Raw genomic sequence first — 23,319 nt, forward strand, 5'->3', positions numbered from 1 at the left:
CTTGTTTGGGGCAGGTGCCTTGAGTGTGGCACTTCCTCCATTGCTTCACAGCGCCTGCGGTGGAAGAGGAAATGATGAATGCTTCTCCCTACCATGTAGCCTCCTAGTTCTGTCTGCCCCATGTATCCTCTGTTGATGACAGCTCCTCCTTGAAGGGGGATAAAGTTTAACTGTCATTGTTCCGGATCGCTGTGGGCACTTTATGGTCACCTAGACAGGCACTGACATTATTCTTAGTTTATTCCTGAGGAAGCTGAAGAACAGAGAGGTTAAGTAATTTATTATAGTTCACACAGTAGTAAATTATGGAGCAGGGATTTGAACCCAGGCACTGAATGGACCCAGTGGTCACTTTTTTCCCTTTCTTTGCCTTGCTGGAGATGAATCCATGGCCTCACGCATGCTAAGCAAGCACTCTGCCATTGAGCTGCGTCCCCAGCCCAGACTGTACATTCTTATGCAACTTTTTTTTTAAGTGCTGGAAACTAAGCTACGGACTCTTGCATCCTAGACAAGCATTCTACCACAGACCTACATCCCTCGCCTGAGTTCACGTTCTTAAATAGCACTCTGTGCTGCCTTTTACTAATCCAGATTTTAATAATCCTAGCCCTTGGGAGGCTGAGGCAGGAAGGCTGGGTTGAGGCCAGGCCGAGGACCTGTCACTTCACTATTAACAGTTTTGTTGAGGATGTCCTAATTGTTCTGCATCACTGTATGTCAGAGCTTTGCTTCTTGCAGCACAGGTAACAGATTTTCATTTTGGGGGGGGCCTGACTGTCTATAAAACCACTTTATTTCTTGTAAAGTCAAGTCACTCTCCCTTTGGCTATCTGGGACTTTCCTGAAATACCCCACCTACCACCCAGTGCCTTTGTTCCTAGCTAAGTTGGCAGGTCGCTGTGTGAGAGTGAGCTGGAGAGCTGGAGTGCATGCAAAGCTCTGGGCTCTCATTTCAGATTCCATTCCGCGTGAGCATCATGCAGAGAGTCTTAAACACACTTGGGATGTTTTCTCCTCTCGGAGTGTCAGAGGGGCCAGGCTCTGCTGTGTGTACCACTTTAATGAGCAGTGTTCTCGTAACATTTAAAAAGCCAAACTGGACATTCATCCGTGTCACTTCCCCACTCCTCCTGAACACTGCCAAACGGGTCCTGGATATTTCTTAAAACTTGCTTGACTTGTAAAGTCTTACTGCATTTATTTAATTGAAGACATGATGTTCTTTTTCTTTTTCATTTTTTTGTTTTGGCGGTGCTAGGGCCTTGCACTTGCTGGCCAAGCGCTCTACCACTTCAGCTGCACCTCCAGCCCTGCTTCTTTTTTTTGATGAGGACTTTTTGATGCATTTTATGTTATCCTGTGTTGTCTGCAAACAGGGAGTTTATTGCAGCTTGAAAATGACTTCTCTTGTGTCTGTGGGAACAGCCTTGTTCCCCCCTCTGTTGTCCTGCTGCAGCTTGGATGCCGAGATCTGGAGGTTCTGTCCCTGCTGCTGAGGTGTGTCAGAGGGGGAGGATCCCAGAGGCTCTTGGTTGGTCTCTGGGCACAGCCAGGTCCTGAATGCACACCTTTCCCAGAGGGACTGCTGGCTGGAAAGATGGCCAGAGAGTGCCTGTTCCAGAGTGGCACGGGGTGCTTGGGGGGTTGTGGGGGTGAGGCATGGGGAGCTGTGCTGGATCTGCTGTAGAACATATGGAGGCAGTTGTGAGATGGGAAGGCAGTGGTGGCCAGGTGTGTGCAGTTGTGTTAACCTGAATGAAGGATGGGCTGGTCAAAGTCTGAGGTGGTCAAGGACCAGCAGTAACCTGGCACCTGTGTTATTGCACTTGACTGAAAGTGACATCCATTACTGCCAGAAAACCAGGGTAGTGTGTGTTTCGGTGACCAGGCCAGGACACCTGGAGAGGACACCATTAGTGGTGATAGCAGGCATCAGATGTGAGCAGTATACCTTGCTCCATGTGTGTTGCAGTCAGGCACTGGCCTTTCCTGGTGATAGGTAGCAAAGCCAGGACTCCAGATTTAATGGTTGCCCCCAACCCTGAGAGGTGTGAGGAAGGTGAGGGCAAGAGGAGAGGGATCCTGGCTTCTCATCAGAAACCCTGGGGAACTTTGTAACAAGTTCAGGTTCCAGGTGCAGCCCCAGACCTGTGAACACAGTCATCAGAAGGGATTGGGCAGTGGGTTATCTGCAAGGAGGCAGACCTTGTTTTTGGATTTCGGACACTTTGATAACTTAGTGATTACTATCAGTCATGTTTCTGGGATAAAGGAACATGGCAGAATTTAGCAGTTTTTTTCCTTTTGTTTCCTCTTTTCCCTGACCTTGGTTAGAACACGAGCCTCTGAAGTGCTCAGGAGGTGCAGTTGGGGGTGATGTGGGCAGGTCCGATGTTAGGATGATGAGCGGCTCAGCGCAGTAAAACCAGTTAGGGGCCAGTAGGCTGAAACCAGTAGGGTTGAAGTTGGGCAGGCTGATGAATGAGGAAGGCCTGGGGTGGAGGCTTGGGAGAGGAAGCCGGCCAAAGGGCGAGGCCTGCAGCCCAAGGACATCCTTCCACCTGCAGAGCTCCCCAGCCCTTATGGCGGTGTCTTCTGGTTCTACAGCAGCAAGCTACCCCTCTGCTCCTGTCAGGGCTGTTGGTTTCCATCAGCAGCAGTGCACACGAAGCAGCAAGGCAGAGGCGCTGAGCTGTTTGTTTGCTTCTGCTGTTGCTCATTGCCTGGGAGCTGGGAGGAGACCCCGCCCAGAACTTTCCCACTCTTTTCAGTGGCAGTTGAACATCTTTTTCTGTGTTGCAGGGTGATGATATTGATTAAAACAAACATTTTTGTACAAAAGAGCTACATTCACCTTGTGTGTATTTGAAAATAAATTGTACTGGATTATAAGATAATGTTCTTAAAGCATGTGGTATATTTTTGGTACTTACTGTTCAGTCCTAGGAGGGTAATACTTGAAGAAATCTACCATGCAAGTGGGCTCAGGCTCCTCCTTCAGGAGGGCGCAGCCCCTCCCTTCCTGCCCATGTCTGCTGCTCAGGCTTCCACTTTGCCTGTCTCTGAAGGGCACTCTGCAGGTTTGGACAATAGTAAACAGCAGGTAATTAATGCTGTTGGTTCCCTTGCCTTTCTTGCATGAACTCCTAACAAAATCAAAGTTGAGTTGTTCTGTGGTGGCTGATGAACTGGTGTAGACTTAATGTTAGTTTATGGCTTGGCCACTGTGCATTCTCACTGGTATGTTAGGATGAAGAACTGAAGTCTTTGCTGCAGTTGGACAATTTTAAGTGCAGTAGAACTGGGCACTGCTCACGCCTGTAATCCTAGCTATTCAGGAGGCAGAGATCAGGAGGATCACAGTTTGAAGCCAGCACAGGCAAATAGTTTGCAAGACCCTATCTCAAAAATACCTAACATAAAAAGGACTGGTGGAGTGGCTCAAGGTGTAGGCTCTGAGTTCAAGCCCCGGTACTGCAAAAAAAAAAAAAAAAAAACCAAAACAAAAAAACAAAAACAAAAACTAGGCACTGATTTGATGGTGAACTACATACAGCTCCAGACTGAGAAAACCACTGAACCTGAAAAAGGCCAGGCTGATGCGAAAACTGAGGAAATGGAGAACAGAAGCATTTGGCCTGTCTGTGAGAAAGCAGTGCAGTAGCCAGACACGATGGCTCATACTTGTCATCCCAGCTGCTTGGGAGGTAGAGATCTGAAGGATTGTGGTTTGAGATCGTGGGCAAAATGTTCAGGAGACTTCATCTCAACCAATAAAAAACTGGTCATGGTGGTGTGCACCTGTCATCCCAGCTATACAGGAAGCATAAACAGGAGGGTCATAGTGTAGGCCAGTCCTGGAAAAACCACAGGACCCTATTTATAAAATAACTAAAGCAAAAAGGACTAGGTACATGTCAAGTGGTAGAGCACCTGCCTAGCAAGTGTGAGGCCCTGTGTTCAAACCCCAGCACTGACAAAAAAAATAAAAGGAAGAAAAGAAAAAAGATTGAGTGAGTACAAACTGAGAAACACAGGGAGACTCTACTGGACTAGGGGCTCTAGGGTGGAAGATGATGCTGATCTATGGGCTTCTGGGCAGCTGAGGACCATGCATGTGCTGGACGCTGGACTGGCGCCCCCTCCCCACAATGTCTGGGGTAGACAGATATGTGGAAGAATGCAGGACTGGCCAGTGCAGTGCTCCTTGACCTTGAGGTGCATTGGTGGGACAGGTCTCCATGTCCGTAGTACTCTGGATGGTCAGTGCTTAGGGGCTGCTGAGAGAGGTTTTCTTTTTTTCTTTCTTTTTTTGTGGGGGTGGAGTTTTGAACTCAGGCTTTGTGCTTGCAAAGCAGACACTCTACCGCTTGAGACACACCTGCAGTCCATTTTACTCTGGTTATTTTGGCGATGGGGGTCTCACAAACTATTTGCCCAGGTTGGCTTCAATCTCAGCCTCCCAAGAAACTAGGATTACAGGGGTGAGCGACCGGCACCCTGCAAGAGAGGGTTTCTTGAGAATACTGTCTTGGTCGGCTTTACAGGCAGGACTGCCACTTTTCATCTGGGGCCTACATCCTGGTGGCTGTTGGTCTGTTGAGAGTAGGTGAAACTCTGGGGGATTTGCTTTGACTGTCTGTAGCAGTTGAGTGGTTTATACATCCTGTGGTCCCCAGAGAGGGGAAGGAGACATGGAATGTGTCCCTGCGACTGCAGCATCTCCCCCAGGGTGACCTGGGGCAGTGCTGGAGTTTATTGTCTCACCCACAGGCCTGAGCCAGTCTGAGGCTGCCCGGGAAGACTTGGAGTCTTACAGGAAAGGCCTCCTGAGGTGGGAGCTTGGTCATGGTTGGACCTTATGGTCCACCTGTCAGGAGCACAGGCCCCAGGTGACAACAGTGTTCCAGTAGTCAGCAAGCTTCTGTCTTCAGTGTGTCTACCTAGTGTCTCACACTCTCATTTTGAAGACTTTCCATAAGTTATGGTTGATTTTCTTTAACATTAGGACTTTTGTTACAGGTGAGAAAGCATAGAAAGAAGTATAAAGTGGCTTTTGTTTTGTTTTGGGCAGTACTGGAGTTTGAATCTTGGCCTTGCACTTGCTAGGCAGGTGCTCTACCACTTGAGCCACAGCTTCAGTCCTTTTTGCTGTAGTTATTTTTGAGATAGGGTCTTGCATTTATGCCCAGGCTGACCTGGACGGAGATCCTCCTATTTATGCTTCTCAAGTAGCTGGGATGACAGGTGTGTACCGCCATACCCAATTTTTGATTGGTTGGGATGGGGTCTCACAAACTTTTTTGCCAGGGCTGGCCTCGGACTGTGATCTTCCTAGCCTTCACCTCCTGAGTATCTGGGATTACCTGTGTGAGCCACTTTGCCCAGCTAAAGTAGCTTTTAATGTGCTTTTTTAAAAAAGTTTTTTTTTTTTTGTGGTACTGGGATTTGTACTCAGGGCTTCATGCTTGCTAGACAGGTGCTCTACCACTTGAGCCTTTTTATATTGGGTATTTTTGAGATAGGGTCTTACCTCAGTCCTCCTAATCTCAGCCTCCCAAGTAGCTAAGATTACAGACATGAGCCACTGGCACCCAGCTATTATGGGAGCTTTTAGTGGCAATAAATGCAGAGTAATTAGCAGAGCAGGCAGAATAGTACAAGGGTCTCTCATGTACCCATGTCGACCCCCACAGTTCCAGCTCAGGGCCATCTGCCTTGAGTCCCCCCCCAGGTTATTTTTAGGAAAATCCCAGGCATGCTGTTGTGTCATCCATACACCTGTCCACATGCGGCTCTAGCAGACCAGGCCTCCTGAGAAATATTATTGCGACCTGTCAGAAGTGAATGTGAGCCCCACATCCCCCAGCATGCACTCCATCAGAGGTCCAGTTGTGTCACAACTCTCTCTGGAGATACACATCTGGTGCAGCTTTGTTGGGATCCTGCTTCAAGCATCATGTTGATTGGTGTCTTTTTTTTTTTTTTTTTTTTTTTGATAGTACCAGGGGTTAAACTCAGGACCTGGTGCTTGCTAGACAGGTGCTCTATTTTTGAGCTACTCCACCAGCCCATTGCTTATTTTTGAGATAAGGTCTCACTTTATTGGCCTGGACGTCAGTCCTCTCATTTGTGCTTCCCTGTGTAGCTGGGATGACAGACACCCATCGCTGTGTGCAGCCTTGGTTGAGATGGGGTCTCTCAAACTTTTGGGGGGGGCCCAAGGCTGACCTTGAACTGCCATCCTTAGTTGGTGTCCTTTATATTTTATTTATTTATTTATTTTTTAGTGGGAGTAGAGTTTGAACTCAGAGCTTTACACTTGCAAAGCAGGTGCTCTACCACTCGAACCACACCTCCAGTTCATTTTGCTCTGGTCAGTTTGGAAATGGGATCTTTTGGACTGTTTGCCCAGGCTGGCCTTGAGCCTTCATCTTCCCGATCTCAACCTCCACAGTAGCTAGGATTACAGGCATGGACCACTGGTACCCAGCTAGTTGGTGTCTTTTTTTTAAGGTAACTTTTTTTTTTTCTTTCCATGCTGGAGTTAGAATCCAGGGCTTCAAACATGCTAGGCAAGTGCTGTGGCACTGAGCTGCACCCCCCAGCCCTTTAAGTTAGTTCTCTAAAGTATAATTGACATGTAATGAATTGTACTTATCTAAAGTGTAAGATGAAGACAAAAAGGCATCCTCACTGTACCCTGGTGTGGGTCAGCGTGCTTTAGCGTGCATGTGCATGGCACATAGCTGCAGAGAAGCCCTGCTCAGTCAGGACAGGGCATTTTCCTTCCGCCCCTCGCTCTCCTTCCCTTGTGACTGACTTGCGGGAGAGGCTGGGCACCGCTGCTTGTGCTTCCACAGAGTGTGTAGCATGATTGCTCTCTGAGCTTTCTTAAGTCAGTAGGTAAATCCAGGACTGGATTTGGCTTGATTTTCTCTGCCAAAGGGCTTTGATAGGCAGAGCCGTCTTCCCCAGAAGGCACAGATGCCTCTGATTTTTGTCCAAGGACTGAGAAGCAATTTCACCTTTTTTTTTTTTGACGGAGTCTTGCTGTGTAGCCCAAGCTGGCATCAAACTCTTGATCCTCTTGCCTCAGCCTCTGAGTGCTGGAATTATAGGCATATGCCAGCACACCCAGCATCAGATGCTACCTTGAGTCTGGTGATGGCAGCAGCTGTTAGGGTTGTGCCTGGGTACATGAATGTGCAATATTTTACAATGGCTTGTTTGGGTACTTGTTCCTTCTCTATCACCTTGCTGACATAGTTCTAAAAATTTAAGTCCCCTCATCTATTACTTAGTGATACATTGGACAGATAGTGTAAGGAAAGCCAGGATAAAGGCTCAATGCGTCCCATTTTCTAAATACTGTATTGACTTATAGGTGTCATGCACTGGCAAACAGTCACCTTTGTTAGTGTCTTTGGGAGCTCGAACGTCAGCACATTTGATGGGTTCATTTGCTTGCAGCTTGTTGGGGCCAGGTTGTCTTATCTTTGCAGTAGGAGATTTTGACTTGACTTCTTGGCTTAGTCTGTTTTGCATTGTTATAGCAATACCACAGAATGGGCAATCTATAGTGAGCAGAAATTTATTGGCTTACAGTTTTGGAGTCTCAGAAGTACAATAAAAGGTAGCAACAATCTGGCACCTTTCTTACTACATCATCCCTTGGTAGGAGGGCAAGGGGAGAGGGAGAGGGAGAAGGACAGGGCATGTGAGCGCAAAGATGGAGTCTGAATGGGCCTTTTTGTCAGGATCTGCTCCTTCAATAATGGTGTTATTCCATTCATGTGGAAGGAGCCCAGTTTCCTCTCAAAGGCCCCATCTCCCGACACTGCAGTAGCAGTCAGATTTCAATGTGGGTCTCTCAGTGGCAGACACTCAGGCAACTCCTTTTACTGAGCAGAGTCCTTGCTTCCTAGGGAGCAAGGTGGAGGAGTCCTGCCTGGTTTTAGCCAGTTTTCCTCCAGGGAAACCAGTTCTTCCAGCAGCTGCTGAAGGGACAAGAGCAAGATGCAGGTTGTTGTGGACCAGCTCTGCAGTGTTAGGAATGAGAAGCAAGCAGCACGTCCCTGACTTTGCAAAGGACAATAGGCCACACACCAGTGAATGTTGCTCTCACAGTGCTGTCATGGGTGCCCAGCTCCTGGCAAAGAAAAGGGAAATACAGAGTCTTTCGAGGGGAAAGAGGAATGGAGGCGCTTAATGCCTGTTTGCTGATAGCTAGAAATTTACAAGTGTGCTTCTACTAATTTATCTTTGCTCTGTGAACAGAGCCCCAGAGATTAGCCTTGTGGGGGTGTCCCTGAGCACTTTGTGGCCACTGCAAGGACAGAAGGTGCCTAACTCAGGACTGCCCTCATCCCTCACACTTCATAGTCAGAACTGTGCAGCAAGCTCTGGGCTCAGTTTATAGTCCTAACACAATTAGGTGTAGCAGTCTGCTTAGAAAATATGAAACCTTTTGGGTTAAGGTTGAGTTTTTGCTTTAATACCTGTCATTTCTTCTTGTTTGCTTGTTTTCTGGTGGTATTGGGGTTTGAACTCAGGGCCTTACATTTGCTAGGCAGGTGCTCTACCATGTCAGTGATGTTCCCAGCCCTTTTTCCTTCCTTCCTTCTTTCCGTCCTTCCTTTCCTTTCCCTTCCTTTCTTCTTTCCTTTCCTTTTCCTTCCTTCCTTCCTTCCTTTTCTTCCTTTCCTTTCCTTTCCTTCCTCCTTCCTTTATTCTCTTTTTCTCTCTTTCTCTCTTTTTCCCTCCCTCCTTTCCTTTTCTTTGCAGTACTGGAGCTTGAACTCAGGGCCTCAGGCTTGCTAGGCAGACACTCTACCACTTGAGCCACACCTTCAGCCCATTTTAGTTATTTTTCAAATAAGGTCTTGTGTTTATGCTCAGGCTGGCCTGGACCATGATCCCCCTTTGTATGCTTCCTGGGTAACTGAATGACAGGCTTGCCCCACCATGCTCAGCCTTTTTTATTGGTTGAAATGGAGTCTCTTGAACTTTTTGCCTGGACTGACCTTGAACCCCCATCCTCCCAATGTCCTAGGACTATAGGTGTGAGCCACAGTGCTCAGCTAAAATACTGTTCTTGACAAGAGAAGTTAATGTGCATGAGTTCTAAAATACTGAGCTAAAATGATTTTGAGAAAATTTAAGCTTACTTCAGTTTACCTTGATAGAGGTTAATTTGTATAGCAGTCTTAATTCTCTGGAATTGAAAATTGGTTTTGGGCTGGGGATGTAGCTCAGTAGACCACTTGCCTAGCAAGCATGAGGCCCTGGATTCCATCCTCACTACTAAAAAGAAAAACTGGTCTCAGGTAGGTGTGAAACAAATATTTTGACATTATTTTCCACTTACTTATTACCACTTTGCTCTAGCTTCTCGGTGTTCAGAAATGCTTCCTGGAGTGTGTTGAAGGCCCTGATGTGAATGCCGCACTGAAACTAATCTACTTTCTAACTGTCCGTGTGTCTTTTCCCAAGTTCATGTTATACATTTTCTTACACAATTGCAGAAAATGATTTTTAAATATAATTCTTTAAATAGGCTCTTACTTATCTGTTACTGCCTGACCTTCACATTAGGAGTGCTTCCTCTCATTTATACTGATTGAACTCACTTATTTGTTATGAGATAATTCATTTCTTTCCTTTGCTTGGATATAGTTGATCAATTTCAAGAATTGGCATTTAAAAAGTGTTTCTAAACTATGTACTTTCTGGAAGCTAATTCTCAACGAAAATGTTTTTCCACAGGTCTTCAATGTCTGGTGGACGTTTAGTGTAGAGTTGCTTCTACTACTGATAGAGGTCAGGTACGATGATCCAGTAGGAGGACCACACTGGGGCAGTGACACAGCTTGGCCATTGAAGGATGAATGGGGAGGAGGAGTTCTTTGATGCCGTCACAGGTGAGCTGAGAGAGAAAGTGACCGGAGGCAGTACTGTGAGAGTCATGGGGTCCAGAGCATGGCTGGGCATTTGGGCTGTCACTTGACTCAGCAAAGCAAGACTAGAGGGCTGTTACATGAGGCCTGACACTGACTTTTTAGGAAGAAGGTGATGTCCTACCTCAAGTGAGGGGAACCCTGACTTTGGATCTTGGGAGGTAGTGTGGAAGGGCAGTGGGGTCTGAAGTCTTTGGAAGAGCCTCCCTGGGATGGTTTTATTTGGATCACAAGTGAGAAGGTCAGTATTCTTATGTTACGTATACTTAGATTAAAGAAAACATAGTGTTGTAACTATAACTTGTTTTGCACAGGTCAAGTACCCTGAAAAATAGCTGTCTTGCTTTCACAGCAGCTCTTGCCATCTCAAAGTTCAGTTATCCTTCACTTTTGAGCAGCCATTCTAAGTCACAGGGCGTGACCTTGTGCCTGGCTGAAGAGGCCACTGCAGTGCATGCCCTCTGCTGCTCAGTCCCCCTCCTGTCCCTCAAGGCCAACTTTCAGAATGTCAATACATCTTTTCTATGAAGAACAGTCATCGATGGAAAGGGACTTTGGGGACTTATCTGGTCCATTTCCCTGTCCTTAGCTGTAAGAGCACAAATAACAGGTGTGAATATGAATGTGGGCCTCTTCGCAGGATCTTTCCTGATGGTGGTAGCTGCTCCCCACCCCCATGCAGATGCCTTTGGCAGAAGGGACTTCTCTTCCTCCTGGCCTGCTAGAGCACTCCCCGTATCAGGTGTTCACTGCCTGTGCTCTGTATGTTGCTCGCTATTGGAACATGTCATTATTGACTTGCTCTATCCAGAATCCCAAGAGGAGATGCTGAACTCCTTACCATCTTCCAGCTTCTCAGATTCTGCTCATGTATGTGTGCTCATGGGCGTCCTGCTTGCTGTGAAACTTGCATGCTCCTCAACAGGCCTTCCCTCAGAGGAGGGCTGCCAGGTAGATGTGCCCACTGTACTCCTGGCCCTGCCTGGGAGGCCATGCCTGTCACAGAGAGGCTGGTCTTGGAGTGCCTCCTCGCCCAAAAGTTCCCTCTTGCTTGGAGATTTGCATAACTGATACTCCTCCTAATGCCTCTGGATTTTTTGAATAAATCCATTTTGATTTTCCCAGAGATCACTTCATCCTTATTGAAGTTTGGGCAAGTTCCACCATCCTAGTAGGCCACAGTAGGTGTGGAGATAGCACTCCCGCATGGCAGTGGTGCGCCACAGGTCTTGACATTAGAGTGAACCATGACCTTTATTGCTTGAGAAGCAGAGGTAATTATCTTCCAAGTGTCACTTAAAAATTATTTAAAAGGAGCCAGGTGCCGGTGGCTCATGTCTGTAATCCAAGCTACTCAGGGGCAGAGATCAGGAGGATCAAGAGATTGAGGCCAGCCTGGGCTATACAGTAAGTTTGAGATCAACTTGGTCTACAAAAAACCAAAACAAACACCCAAGTTCTATAGAGCTTTAGGTATTCTGCTTACATGATCAGTGTCACGGCGGAGGGTTTTACATCTTCCCAGTTCAGTGAAAACTGTTTTCTTGTTTCATGCAGGCTTTGAATTTGATAACTCTTCAGGAGAATTTTCTGAGGCAAATAAGATAACTGGAATGATTGATTTGGACACCAGCAAAAGTACTAGGAGTGGGAAAAGTGGGGAGAGATCCCCACAAGAGAATGGAATTCAAAAACACAGGTATGTTGTCTCACAGGCATTGTCTCAGGACTTTCCAAAGCACACTCATAATCACCCCCAAAGATGCTGGAGGGTAGCATTAGGTGCCTGGATTACGGAGCTAGCTCCTCTGCACAGCATCCAGCACAGCCAGAAAGTGTCCTTAGAGACTCCATGCCTTCTTTGTGGGGTTCAGAGGCCAGTGGATGGCAGTTTTTGACCAGTGATCCCTTCCCTCTCTGAAATGAGGACCCTCTCCATCCTGCCCCAGGGTGGCTCAGGGTCCTATGGACAGCACATGTTGTTGTTGGTGACCCAGATCCTTGCCTGTTTCCTATAGATCCACATCCATCTGTTCCTCCACAGGCACCAGATCAATCCTCTTGTCCCTTCTGTGTCCTGTTAAGGTGCTCTGGCTGCTGGCCCAGTAGGGACAGGCACCAGATCAATCCTCTTGTCCCTTCTGTGTCCTGTTAAGGTGCTCTGGCTGCTGGCCCAGTAGGGACAGGCACCAGATCAATCCTCTTGTCCCTTCTGTGTCCTGTTAAGGTGCTCTGGCTGCTGGCCCAGTAGGGACAGGAAGGGTTTGATTAGCTTGCTATAGCAGTGTTACATCCATTTCCCCTTCCAGTGTTCATTTTCATGCAGTAGATACAGATAAGAGTGACTATCATGGGACAGTTCAGTCTTTGTCAGAAGCAGGCAGTGGGCAGGACCAGCTGTTGGATGGGAGCAGTGCTGAGGTGTGTTTGGTTCCAGGAGGCCCTCCAGCCTCATCACTGACCTCTGAGTGTGGGCCAGCTCACCTGTGAGATGGGTTCTCTCAATTTTAGGGTGTTCACTCTCCCTTTGTTGCTAGTTCACATGCTCAGCTGGTGCAGGAGCACCTCTTGTATGTCCGGGCAGCGTGGTTCTCTCTGCACCTCTGCCACCTCCCTTCCCCAGTGCACCACACCTCAGGACCAGCTGCCAGTGGTCAGCCCAAGGACACTGTCTCTCTCCCTGTCACCCTGCTCTGACACCTCTTTAAATTTGTCCTGGATCTCATGCTGTTGCATCTTTGCTACATGCAGCCCCTCCTCCTCCATTTCTTCCTGCCAGGTGCAGTGGCACTTCTCAAAATCAGAACTGATAATGCCACCTCCATCTTCAGCCTGAAGCTTAGGTGGCAGGGCCATGCAGCTGGCCTCACACCCCTGGTCCTGAGTAGCTCTAAATAGTAACTCCTTTGCTCTCTGAAGTGTCCCTTTGGACATTGAACTATAAGGGCTGACACTCCCCCATCTCTTTTCCTGGGGCTTGGTTCTGGCTCCCAGCTAGAGGGGTCTTTGGGGGCCTTTGGCTGCCCTGAAGTTCTTGTCCACACTGCTGTCTTGGCCTGAGACCCTGCTCCTTACCATCTTCACTCAAGGGCTCTGTCCTTGGGGGACCCGCTGACCTTCTGCAAAGCCACATTCACCTTCTCATAGCACACCACAGTTTGCCATGTGGCTGCTGGTGGAAGTTCACAGAATGCACGTGAAAGATGGTGCAATGGAGCTTAGTGCCTCTTTCTAGCAACCTGGCACATGGTACTTGATAGATGATAGGTTTCTTTTCCATTTTGTCTCACAGCTGCTGTGCCTTCTCCCTCTTGCCCTGGAATAAGCAGGGTACCTCCACACAATGTCCTTGCTCCATTCCCAGGGTCTGCACCAGACAAGGTCCTGCTCTCATTGTTCCAGTGTCAGTTTCCCTCCTGGCTCACTTTACAGCAGCTTCTGCATTGGGGCAAGCCACAGAAAAACACTGGGATGGCCTTTGCAGGGCTGAGAATAGTAGTGGGAATCCAGAAGTTTCCATGGAGCCTTCTGTGCCCCCATTCTGTGGTGCCCTGCCAGCAGTATGTGCCCTGTAGATAACATACCTCCCCCAAATCCAGTCAGATCTCCCTTCAGGTCCCCATATTGAGACAGGGCTCAGTGTAACATTCCCAGGGGGAGTGACTGCCCCAGTCCAGCCAGGACAGGGGTTAGGGTTAAAGTGACTGCTGGGCCTTTGCCACGAATGGAGGATTGCTCCAGAAGGAATGCACCTCAGGAAACAGACCCGTGTTTAGAGGGCTGTACGTCCAGTCTCAGAATAGGTTTTCTTTTTTTTGGTGGGACTGGAGTTTGAACTCAGAGTTCTGTGCTTTCAAAGCAGGTGCTTAGGCACTCAGCTCTCGCAGAACAGGTTTTCTTAGTCTGTTCACTCTTGGTGGTCTTAATCTCTGTCTGTTTTCCTGCAGCTGCTCTAGGTTGCTATCACTTGGGATCAGGCATGAACCCCTGGAGCAGGCAGTGGAGTGTGGCAGACAGGGCCCCTCTGGTTAATGCCCTGCCTCCAGCTCAGGAAAGGAAATAGCAGCGTGGCTAAAGCATGGCCAGGGGTCAAGACTTCAGGGTTGCCATAACCATTCCCAGGAGGTCTCCAAAGCGATGGTGCAGAAACCTTCCTGTGGGGTCTCAGCCTTGGCCTAGCTTCTCTCCCAGGGATGCCAAAATTCAAAAAAGGCTAAAGTTTAGGTCTCAAAGCTGAGGGTAGCATTGAGTAATCATTGTGGGAAGTGGACCCCTGCCCTGCTGGATAATGAATGTGTGCTACTCTCGTGCTCCTCACAGGACGGCACTGCCTGCCCCCATGTTCACGAGAAGTGATTTCAGTGTGTGGAGTATACTGAAAAAGTGCATTGGCCTGGTGAGTTCAGACGGCTCATTAGAAGCATGAAGCTTAAATATGAATTCCTATGAGTTTATTGCACTGCTGGTAGTTTAAGAAAATGTGCTCTACATATCCAGAAACAGCATTAAATTAAGATAACAGAGCAGGAGAGGAACAAATACATAAGGGGAAGGTAGGGAAAGCTAAGTTATTTATGACAGCAAAATGATGGTCCTGCAGGTGGCGTGGACATCACACATGGTCTTCTTCCTGCTGCTTTAAAACGTGCTTCCTGCCACTGCCTGCAGACCTTCTGTGGGGGACCCGCTGGGGCTTCTGGGGGATTCTTCCTGGCCACATGCCAGCAGATCTTTTGTCAGATGCTCAGATTTTGTGACAAGAAAACGAGAGTGTCCAGCGGCTGTAATGTCTGTTCTGCTCTTTTCCTGCCTGTCTGGTGGAATCCAGTTTTCTTGTGGGGTCTCTGGCATACTCATTCATGAACCAGCACTTGGTGACTAGAAACTCAAGGCACATGATCCAGAAGAACCTCACCAAGTACTGGGGTGCTATCCTTCTGTGCTCACAATCTTTTTTTTAATTTTTTTTTTCAAGGCCCAGACTAGCCTTGAACTTGTGATCCTCCTGCCCTTACCTCCCAAATGTGGGCCTGTGCCACCAAGCTGGGCTCTCTCCCCAGTTCTTCTAATGACACTTATTTTTTTGCTCTTGTCCATTTCCCTTCTTTTTCCCTAGAGGAAACTTCATTCTTCCCCCCAACTTTTTAAGTGCTGGACCACATGTTCCCACTGCAGAGTTCCTTCAGTTATCTGGGTGACTGCATAGAGGATCCCACAGGCTCTTTTGTTTCATTTTTGATGGTTAGAGATCGCTCTTCTAAGTTTAGTTTTGTTTCAAAATGTGACAAATATTTGTTTTAAATGAGGTATATGTGTTAGTTTTCTGTTGTCAATAACAAAAATCCACAGACTGGGTGAGTTAAGGGAAAGAAGCTTATTTTTGCTCATGGTTTTGGAGGTACACACTGAGGGGCTGTCTCTGATGATGGCCTTCTTGCTGATAGAGTCCCCAGGTGGTGTGGTAAGACAGAATGTGTATGCACACTCATGCATGTGTGTTTGTCTTCCTATTCTTAATAACCTAGCAGATTCAATCACAAGGCTCCACCCAGATGACCTTCTGTAATCATTCACCTCCCAAAGGACCCACAGTAAACACCATAGCTGGATTAAGTGTCCACCTTCTTAATACCTCACAGTGGGAATTAACGACACGCCTTTGGGCACACTCACACTACATCCAGAGCTTGGCATTGTGTTCCAGAAGCTCAGTTCCTGTCCCTGTTCCTCCTGCACTGTCTCCCTGCCCACAAGTAACTGTCAACATCCTCGTGCTATATCGAGTTATGTGTAGCTCTCCCCATCTCTTCAGACCAGCATCAGGCTTTCTCCACCTTTGCTCTCGCTTGCCTACAAGTCCTTAGTGGTCTTTTTAATTGCTTCATGCCCCCACATGTTTGCCCTGTAGTTTAGTGGAATGGTGCCCTGTTGTTGGAGATTTACAGCATTTCTGGTCTTCAACTGATCCAAGCAGGCCTCAGTGACTTACCCTGAATGCTTGTCTCTGAGGCTTTGGGATAGGTGCCCAAAAATGGGATTGCTGGATCAAAAGATAAACATGGAATTTTTCTATATGCAGCCAGATCCCCTCTGTGGGGTCGCTGCAGTCTGCACCTCCACAGTGAGTGGGGAACTGGCCTGCAGAATCCCATGCTGAGAGTTTAGCGCAGGTGAGCAGCGCCAGCTGCATATACTTCTGGCCCTCCTCTTCCAGCCTGAGCAAGGCCACCCTCTCTCCCTCCTGGACCATCTGTGTTTCTTCCTGTTCATTTTTGACATTTTTTACTCCCTGTGCTATTACCTGTGGCTTCAACTCTTCTGATTTTCCAAGCATGTTTGGCGTAGAAGAGACATGAAGCCTTGGCTGGGACACAAATTGGAAATGTCTTTTCCAGGTTACGTCTCTGCCTGTTCTCAGTCTCTTTCTTTAAGTCTTTTCCACTTATTCCTGACATGTCCTCCCTGCCTTCCTGGACAGGCAGTTCTGTTGTGTGGTTTTGGGTACATCCATGTGCCAAAAGCCACCTCAGTTTTGTGACTCCAGTTCCAACCCTGCTGAACCCAATAGTCCCATGTCTCCAGGTGTTCTCGAGTGATCCTCAGCTCCACATGCATTTTGAATGAGCAGCTCACTGTCCCTGACTCCAGCATGCTCCTGCCCTGAAATTCCAGTCTCAGGACTCAGCCAGCAGGGCCTGTTTTAGTCTCACTGCACCCGCACACAGCTTTCCTAGGTTTTCAGGAGGGTCATCTCGGCCCCACACAGACAAGGAACCCAAGAGGCTCCGTAACTCCATGTGAGTTGGTGTCAGAATCCAAAGCCATCCTTATCCCTATAGCCTCTGAGCAGCCTCAGCCTGGTGCCTTCTCCACCCTTAGTCTCTGCTTCAGCCACCTCAGACCCTGGTCCTCTTCCTAAAATCCTGTCCTGCTGTGCTCAGCTGCAATTCCTCCTGGAAGCTCTTCTGCCTTCTCTATTGGAATCCCCTTCCTAGAAGCTCAGCTCAGGAGGGGTCCATGTTGGCACTTGTTCCCTGAGCATCCTCTGGCCTCTCTCCTGGAACCATTAGTTCCTTGGAAACAGGAGTCACAGCCTTGCTTCTTCCCCACAGTGCCTGGTAGCAGGTACCTGAGACACCTTTGAAAACTCCTGAGAGGCCTTTGGGCAAAGCCACAGGCCACATTGTGGAGGATCTTGCCTGCCACCTGGGGCATTTCTGTGTCATCCTGGAAAGTTGCAGAAGCTAGGGCCAGTTTTAGTTAAATAGGAAGCTGGGGCTGGCACCACTCACCTGGAAGTGGGATGGGGGAGGAATGACAGAGGTGGCCATTGGGATCTTCTGCTGTCAGTGTGTGTGATGTCTGCTGGGAGTGGGACCTGGACCTGGAAAGTGGAGAGGATTCAGGGCCAACGTGTGGGAAGACCTCTGGGCTTGACAACAAGCTTCGTGTGGGGTCAGAGGGAAATTGAAACCCGTGGGTGGTAACCCGTCCACATAGGAGTCTGTAGCTGTGTGAAGTGATCCTCCAAGCAGGAGGGGTGAGGGACTGGCATTTGGGGCATCCCCAGTGGTGTGTTGACCAGGCATCTCCCTGGGCATTCGGGGTATCCCTGTGGCGTCTCCCTGGGCCTCTCCTCTCCAGGAGCTGTCCAAGATAACCATGCCTATCGCCTTCAACGAGCCCTTGAGTTTCCTGCAGCGGATCACAGAGTACATGGAGCATGTGCGCCTCATCCACAGAGCCTCTCGTCAGCTTCAGCCCCTGGAGAGGATGCAGGTGGGCAGTGCGTGTGCTTGCAGCCAGATCACTTTTAAGCCACCTGACTCCATTTGATTCTTGATCCCGTAGTTGTTGGGACCCAAGCATCCTGCTAGTGGGGCACTTGTGAGGAGAACCCATGGTGTTTGTCCAGAAGTGTGAGCTCCACAGGTGTCTGACCAGCTGGAGAGCTCCTTGCTGCTACCCCTTCCAGGAGTCTCAGCCTCGTGGAGCTGGCTCCTCTCGGGTCTTTCAGCACCACTGCCTCATGTGTGCATGTGCAACTGTGTCGGCATGGGTGTGTGTACATTTGCCTGTGTGTATGTGCATGTGTACATGTGTGTGTGTGCATCTTTGTGAGTGGATCATGTTCAAGACAGACAGGCTGATACTGCTGCAGCATCTGCAGGAGGCCCATGGGGTGGAGAACAACATGTTCCTTCTTTTTGGGCTTGGAATAAGTGGTGACAAGTGACATTTCTGCAAAAGTCTTGTAACCTTGAAATGTGTTAGTGGAAACTAGAAATGAGTGGAGTAAGCAGTGGCACAGCCTGAGATCCTGGGATACCTCGCTATGGGTGCTCCTTTACTCACTCTCCATTGTTTGCAGTCTGTAGCTGCTTTTGCGGTCTCGGCAGTGGCTTCCCAGTGGGAGAGGACTGGCAAACCATTCAACCCACTCTTGGGAGAGACATATGAGTTGATCAGGTAAGAGGAGCCATGGTGAATGTTGTGCAGATGGTCCTCAGGTGACAAAGCTTGATTCTGTCAACATCAGCATCTCAGCTCTGAGGGTAGACACTTGGAATTAGGAGTTACTGAAGTATTGGGGATGCTATAGACAAGGTGTTTCATGGCACAAAATGTAGTGTTAATGATGGGACAAACCCAGGGTGTAAGGCAAGGTTGAAAACAGATGTTCAGTTCGGTGAGCTCAGTAATGAAAGGCATGCTGCATAGAGTGTATGTGCATTTTGGGAGGAAACATGGGGGATGGAGCCAGTACTGATGAGCCATTTTACCACAGCATTTTGGTAAGTGTTGTTAGGAGAGAGAATCCAAAGAGAGGAAGAATCATGGCCACCATTTACCTGTCCTGCGGGTTCTCAGAATGGTTGGATGGCCCTGGCCAGTGGAGTTGCCAGACCACACCTGGTCTTTAAAAATCTGAAGTTCCTCTGTCCTAGTTTGTTCTGAGCATCATCACCAGCCTCCTGGAGTCGGGTGGTGTGGAACCCTTCCCACCGTGTTCTCAGGTATAGCACACCAACCCAGGTATGAAGCAGGCCCCAGGTCACATGCCTGGCCTCTGCAATGCCGGACTGGGGGAGTTCTCTCCATGAGCCTTGTTGACTCAGGCTGTTGTAGCTGTGCAGAAACTGTCCTTGAGATGCACCCCCCCCACCCCAAGTCACCACAAGTCATTGTTGGAAGGCCTATTCCAACAATGCTGAGTAATCTCAGGTCGGCCTGACTGAGACTCTGGGACTGTTGATGAGACACTGAGTATGTGCAGCCCCCCTGGTGAGCCTGTTCATGCTCACCCACCCAGGATCCTGTCATTCCCTGCTAGGTGTGTGGCCTACATGGTGGGGTATGTGTGTGTATGGGATGCTGAAGAAGTTGGCATACCCCTCACCCTCATCAGGAGGGCAGAAGTCAGGGGATACTTCTCATCCCTGACCGAGGTACAGCTGAGCAAGTGGAACCACCTTGGCAGGAACGGAGGTTACTGGGAGTCTCAGATGAGCAGTTCTCACTGTGTAGCATCAGAATGTCTGGCACAAGATACTGAGCTTCAGGTGTCCCTGTCCTGAGCCAGGTATAAGCCTAAGGGAGGGTTTACTGCCCTCCTGCTTTACTACCTTTTCTATAAAATGGGGAGTTCTGCCAAAACAATTCATCTGTTATTTGGAGTCTGAGTCAGTTGATAATCTTTTGGGTTATTTTATTAAAACTAAATGTTTGGTTTTTGGCTGTAAGAATATTCATTAAAGAACATGTGAAACTTAGAAAAAGCAGAAAACATAAATCAGTCCTAGTCCTGTGAAAACAAATGCTACTGACGTCCAGTAGATTTCTGTTTGTGTGTGATGATGTCAGCTGGTGACATTTAACATTGTGCTGTAATTATTTGCCTTGATGTTACGAACTTTTTCTGAACTGAAGTTTTTCATTGATTCTAAAACCTCTTTTCCCTGTTGTAGTGTTTCTGTGTCACAGTTTATAAATTTGCAGCGTTTTTTTCTGTCATAAAATATTGGTACCTTGAGCAGTGATAGCATCTTAGGTTTAGAGACTCTAAACATCAGGTGTTCTCATGGTTGATGATCAGGCTTGTTGGTGGTAGAGATTGTGGGATCCAAGCATTGGTCTGCACAAGTGGGCCCCCTTCTGGTGTGAGAAGGGTTTCGCTGTGCATTTATGCATTAGCACTGGTGTTCAGACTTTGTGGGGAGGAGTTATCAGTTGTCACTGCAAGAAACCACGACTACTTGGGAAAGTACCTGAATACTAGCTTTGTGTTTTCCTCTGCTCCTGCTCCCTGAGGTTCAGCTGCGGGCCTTCCCTAGCTCTGCCAGTGGGAGCCATCTGGACTGTAGTGTGATCCGAGGCTGGCTGGCACTGAGTGGCCATCTCCTGCTCTCCAAGTCCCATTGCCTTTGAGAAAGCCAGGGTGGTTGAGAGAATGTGATGTGGTGGCAAGCCCAGCATACCGCTTTGGCTGTGATGTGCCCCAGCAGGAAGGACTTCTGCAGCTGAGAAAAGCTGCAAACTGAGAGAGGTGGGCCCTGAGTGTAACCCTCAGGTGTATCTTTTTGTTTGAATCCACGTAGAGTATTTTTCCTTTTGTGGACACTGCCCATCACTGGCCCCTATGAGCCCTCAGGTGCATGCTGAGTGCCAGCATTCCAGGTGCCAACCTTGTCTAGCTGAGAAAATTATTCAAATATCTTGAAAAAGCTAAGGCTGAACAGGGAAAACTTTATGGGTGATGGACAAGAAGCCATATGGGCACAGAGAGTGGGGACCACCTATGACGTGGAACACAGTGTGACACATGGAATCCTCAGCCTTTCTCCGGGACTCAATTTGGGGCTGAAGTGAAGTTTCTAAAACTAAGGAAGACTCCCACACACTCTGCATGTTGTGTGTTCTTCTTCAGGCCTGCTTGGAGGCCACTGCCATGCTGGGTGTCCTTGACACTGAGTGGTCCTGGCTGCAGAGCAGCCACACACACCGAGCCATGTACAGCGTCTTTCAACCCTTCACATCCCTCTAGAGCAGCTAAAAATACACCTTCTTTTCTTAGATGAGTATTCATTTTGTAGATTACATACCCTGGCAGGCAACCTTTTAAAATCTAATTTTTCAGCTTTCCTTCCTCTGTAATGATTGGGAATTCTGATTCCAGCTATGTTAGTAATTATATGGTTTAGCTTTTATAATTTTTAATGACTACAACTGTAGGTGTATTCACAGTTCCGGAACAATTAAAAACTGACATTTTTATTGAATAGGAGAGTCTTCTAAAAATCCTATTTCCTGGCCAGGAACATTTTAGGGTCTGAGACATTCCATCACGGAAGTCTCGGGAGTCTCTTGGAGGCAGACGGGAGCCCCTCCAGAGGCCTAAGAGCCAAAGCCCTGGGCTACTGACAGTGGGAATCCCTGGAGGACTGAGCTTGGGATCAGGCTCAGCCTGCATTTGAGGCACTGGCCTGGCGAAGTCTGTGAGCCTTGGTGGCTGTGGGAGAACAGCGGGCAAGGTGGGCCGCTCCTGCTAGTGCTTTCTCTGGGGTGGGGCAGCTGTGCTCTGAGTGACTGTGTGAGGCTAGCTGGTTGCTGTCAGAGCTAGGCCGAATGTTCCGTCAGGGAGACGAGTGTTGCGGGCTTCTGGGAGAGGGGAGGGCAAGACACCACTGGGGCGTGGGGCTGTGGGACACCGTCAGCCCGTCAGGAGAACTGGCTTCCCTTTGGTTTTGCTGCCATTTACGTGGCTCTTTGTCTTTTCCTTTCTCTTCTCATTTTCGAACCTAGGGAAGACTTGGGATTCAGATTTATATCCGAGCAGGTCAGTCACCACCCTCCCATTAGTGCATTTTACTCAGAGGGTCTCAGCCAGGACTTCATGTTCCACGGCTCCATCTACCCGAAGCTGAAGTTCTGGGGCAAGAGCGTGGAGGCAGAGCCCCGGGGGACCATCACGCTGGAGCTCCTCAAGTGAGTGGCGAGAGCACAGGGGCCCAGCTCTCCTCTGATGGGGAAGCTGTTTGCTGCTGCACTAACACTTTCTTTTGGGAAGACCTGACTTTCTTCCATGGGGCAGGTAGCCTTCCTCCAGCAGCACTTCTTCAGCTAGGCTTTCTGGTCAGGTCATGAGGCATGGGGAAATTCCTCTCCTTGTGAGGCTAGTGGATTCCACATTCCTTTCTTCATACCAGAGTGCTTTGGTCACTCAGTTCTTTCATTCCTGACTGCATAGCAGTCCCAAACCCGCCGAAACAGCCCGGCTCCTCACCCCACTGCCCCCTGAGGTAGGAGCACCTCCAGGCTGTGCCCGAACTGGACTAGCCTAGCACCTATTCCAGTCCTCCAGGGACTTCGTTCCTGTCCACAGACCCCCCCAAGGCTGCTCAGAGCATGGCACTAGCCTCCTTCAGGGAGGACCCATAGAGAGAGAGCAACTGAGTCAGGAGCCACAGAAGGGACCCCCACAGTTACACACTCCTGCTTGCTGATGGTCACACTGGCCTTGAACCTGAAGCTCCTGCCTTCGCCTTGCAAGTCACTGGAATTACAGGCATGTACCACCACACCTGGCTCCAATGTAGTGTTTTGTTCCATGTTGGCCCCTCCTGGCTGCTTGCCAGACAGTGCTTTGTCCCCCACTGTCCCCCAGGAACATGGTGTCTACCAGGCCTGTGAGGGCAGCCTCTGCAGTAAATGCCTGACTGCCAGACCTGACTCATAGTGGTTTTTGCTTTGGGGGCAAGGTGTGCAGAATTGAAAAGTTGCATACTTTTTTGATTACCATGTTTGGGTTCTGCCTAGGAAATTGAAAAGATTCCAAACGTAGCTCTTGAAATATCCCTGCTCTGTGCTCCTTTTTTTCCTAGTCCTTGTCTTTGACGTAGCCTCCCTTGGGGCACAGGCCTGGAGAGCTGCTGCATCTCATGCTGTGGGTTTTTCCCTTGAGGCAGGGCCATTTTGGAGGATAAGGAGTGAAAGAAGGGGTGGAGTATGGAGTGTTGTTGACAACTGAAGCCCTCTCCCCATGTGCCTTCACACCGTGTGCCACTCCCCACCTAGTGGGGTATCATTGCAGTGTGTTGCTTAAGTACCTTTTCTTTCTTTTCTTTATTTTTTATTTCATCAATTCTGGGGTTTGAACTCAGGGCCTTGTGCTTGCTAGGCACTTGAGCCACTCTACCTGCTGAAGTGCCTTTTCTTTTGACAACTTCACAGGAAAATCATTTCTGTTTGACTCAGTCTTCTTTTACTGCTTATTAACTTGTCTTGACATTTAAGTAGAAAGCTTTGTTGATTCTACAAAAGAAAAAAGAAGTAAATTTCAAACACATGCTAACTAAAC

The 23,319-nt window shown here is 48.6% G+C and overlaps 1 protein-coding gene across 5 annotated transcripts in view; it reads left to right on the forward strand.

Moving 5' to 3' along the window:
• Window positions 1-23,319, forward strand: part of Osbpl2 (oxysterol binding protein like 2) — a 38,265-nt gene that overhangs the window by 3,693 nt on the left and 11,253 nt on the right. For 3 of the 5 annotated variants that reach the window (XM_074075079.1, XM_020167794.2, XM_074075078.1), the window contains 6 exons: window positions 9,772-9,926; window positions 11,520-11,661; window positions 14,283-14,358; window positions 17,607-17,741; window positions 18,334-18,431; window positions 21,765-21,947. In XM_074075079.1, the coding sequence (XP_073931180.1) occupies window positions 9,890-9,926; window positions 11,520-11,661; window positions 14,283-14,358; window positions 17,607-17,741; window positions 18,334-18,431; window positions 21,765-21,947 (671 nt within the window). In that variant the 5' untranslated portion in view covers window positions 9,772-9,889. Of the gene's footprint in view, window positions 1-9,771; window positions 9,927-11,519; window positions 11,662-14,282; window positions 14,359-17,606; window positions 17,742-18,333; window positions 18,432-21,764; window positions 21,948-23,319 lie in introns of those variants that run through there. The other 2 variants (XM_074075081.1, XM_074075082.1) reach the window with 2 other exon arrangements.

This window comes from Castor canadensis, chromosome 5 (assembly GCF_047511655.1).
Source record: "Castor canadensis chromosome 5, mCasCan1.hap1v2, whole genome shotgun sequence".
NCBI lineage: Eukaryota > Metazoa > Chordata > Mammalia > Rodentia > Castoridae > Castor > Castor canadensis.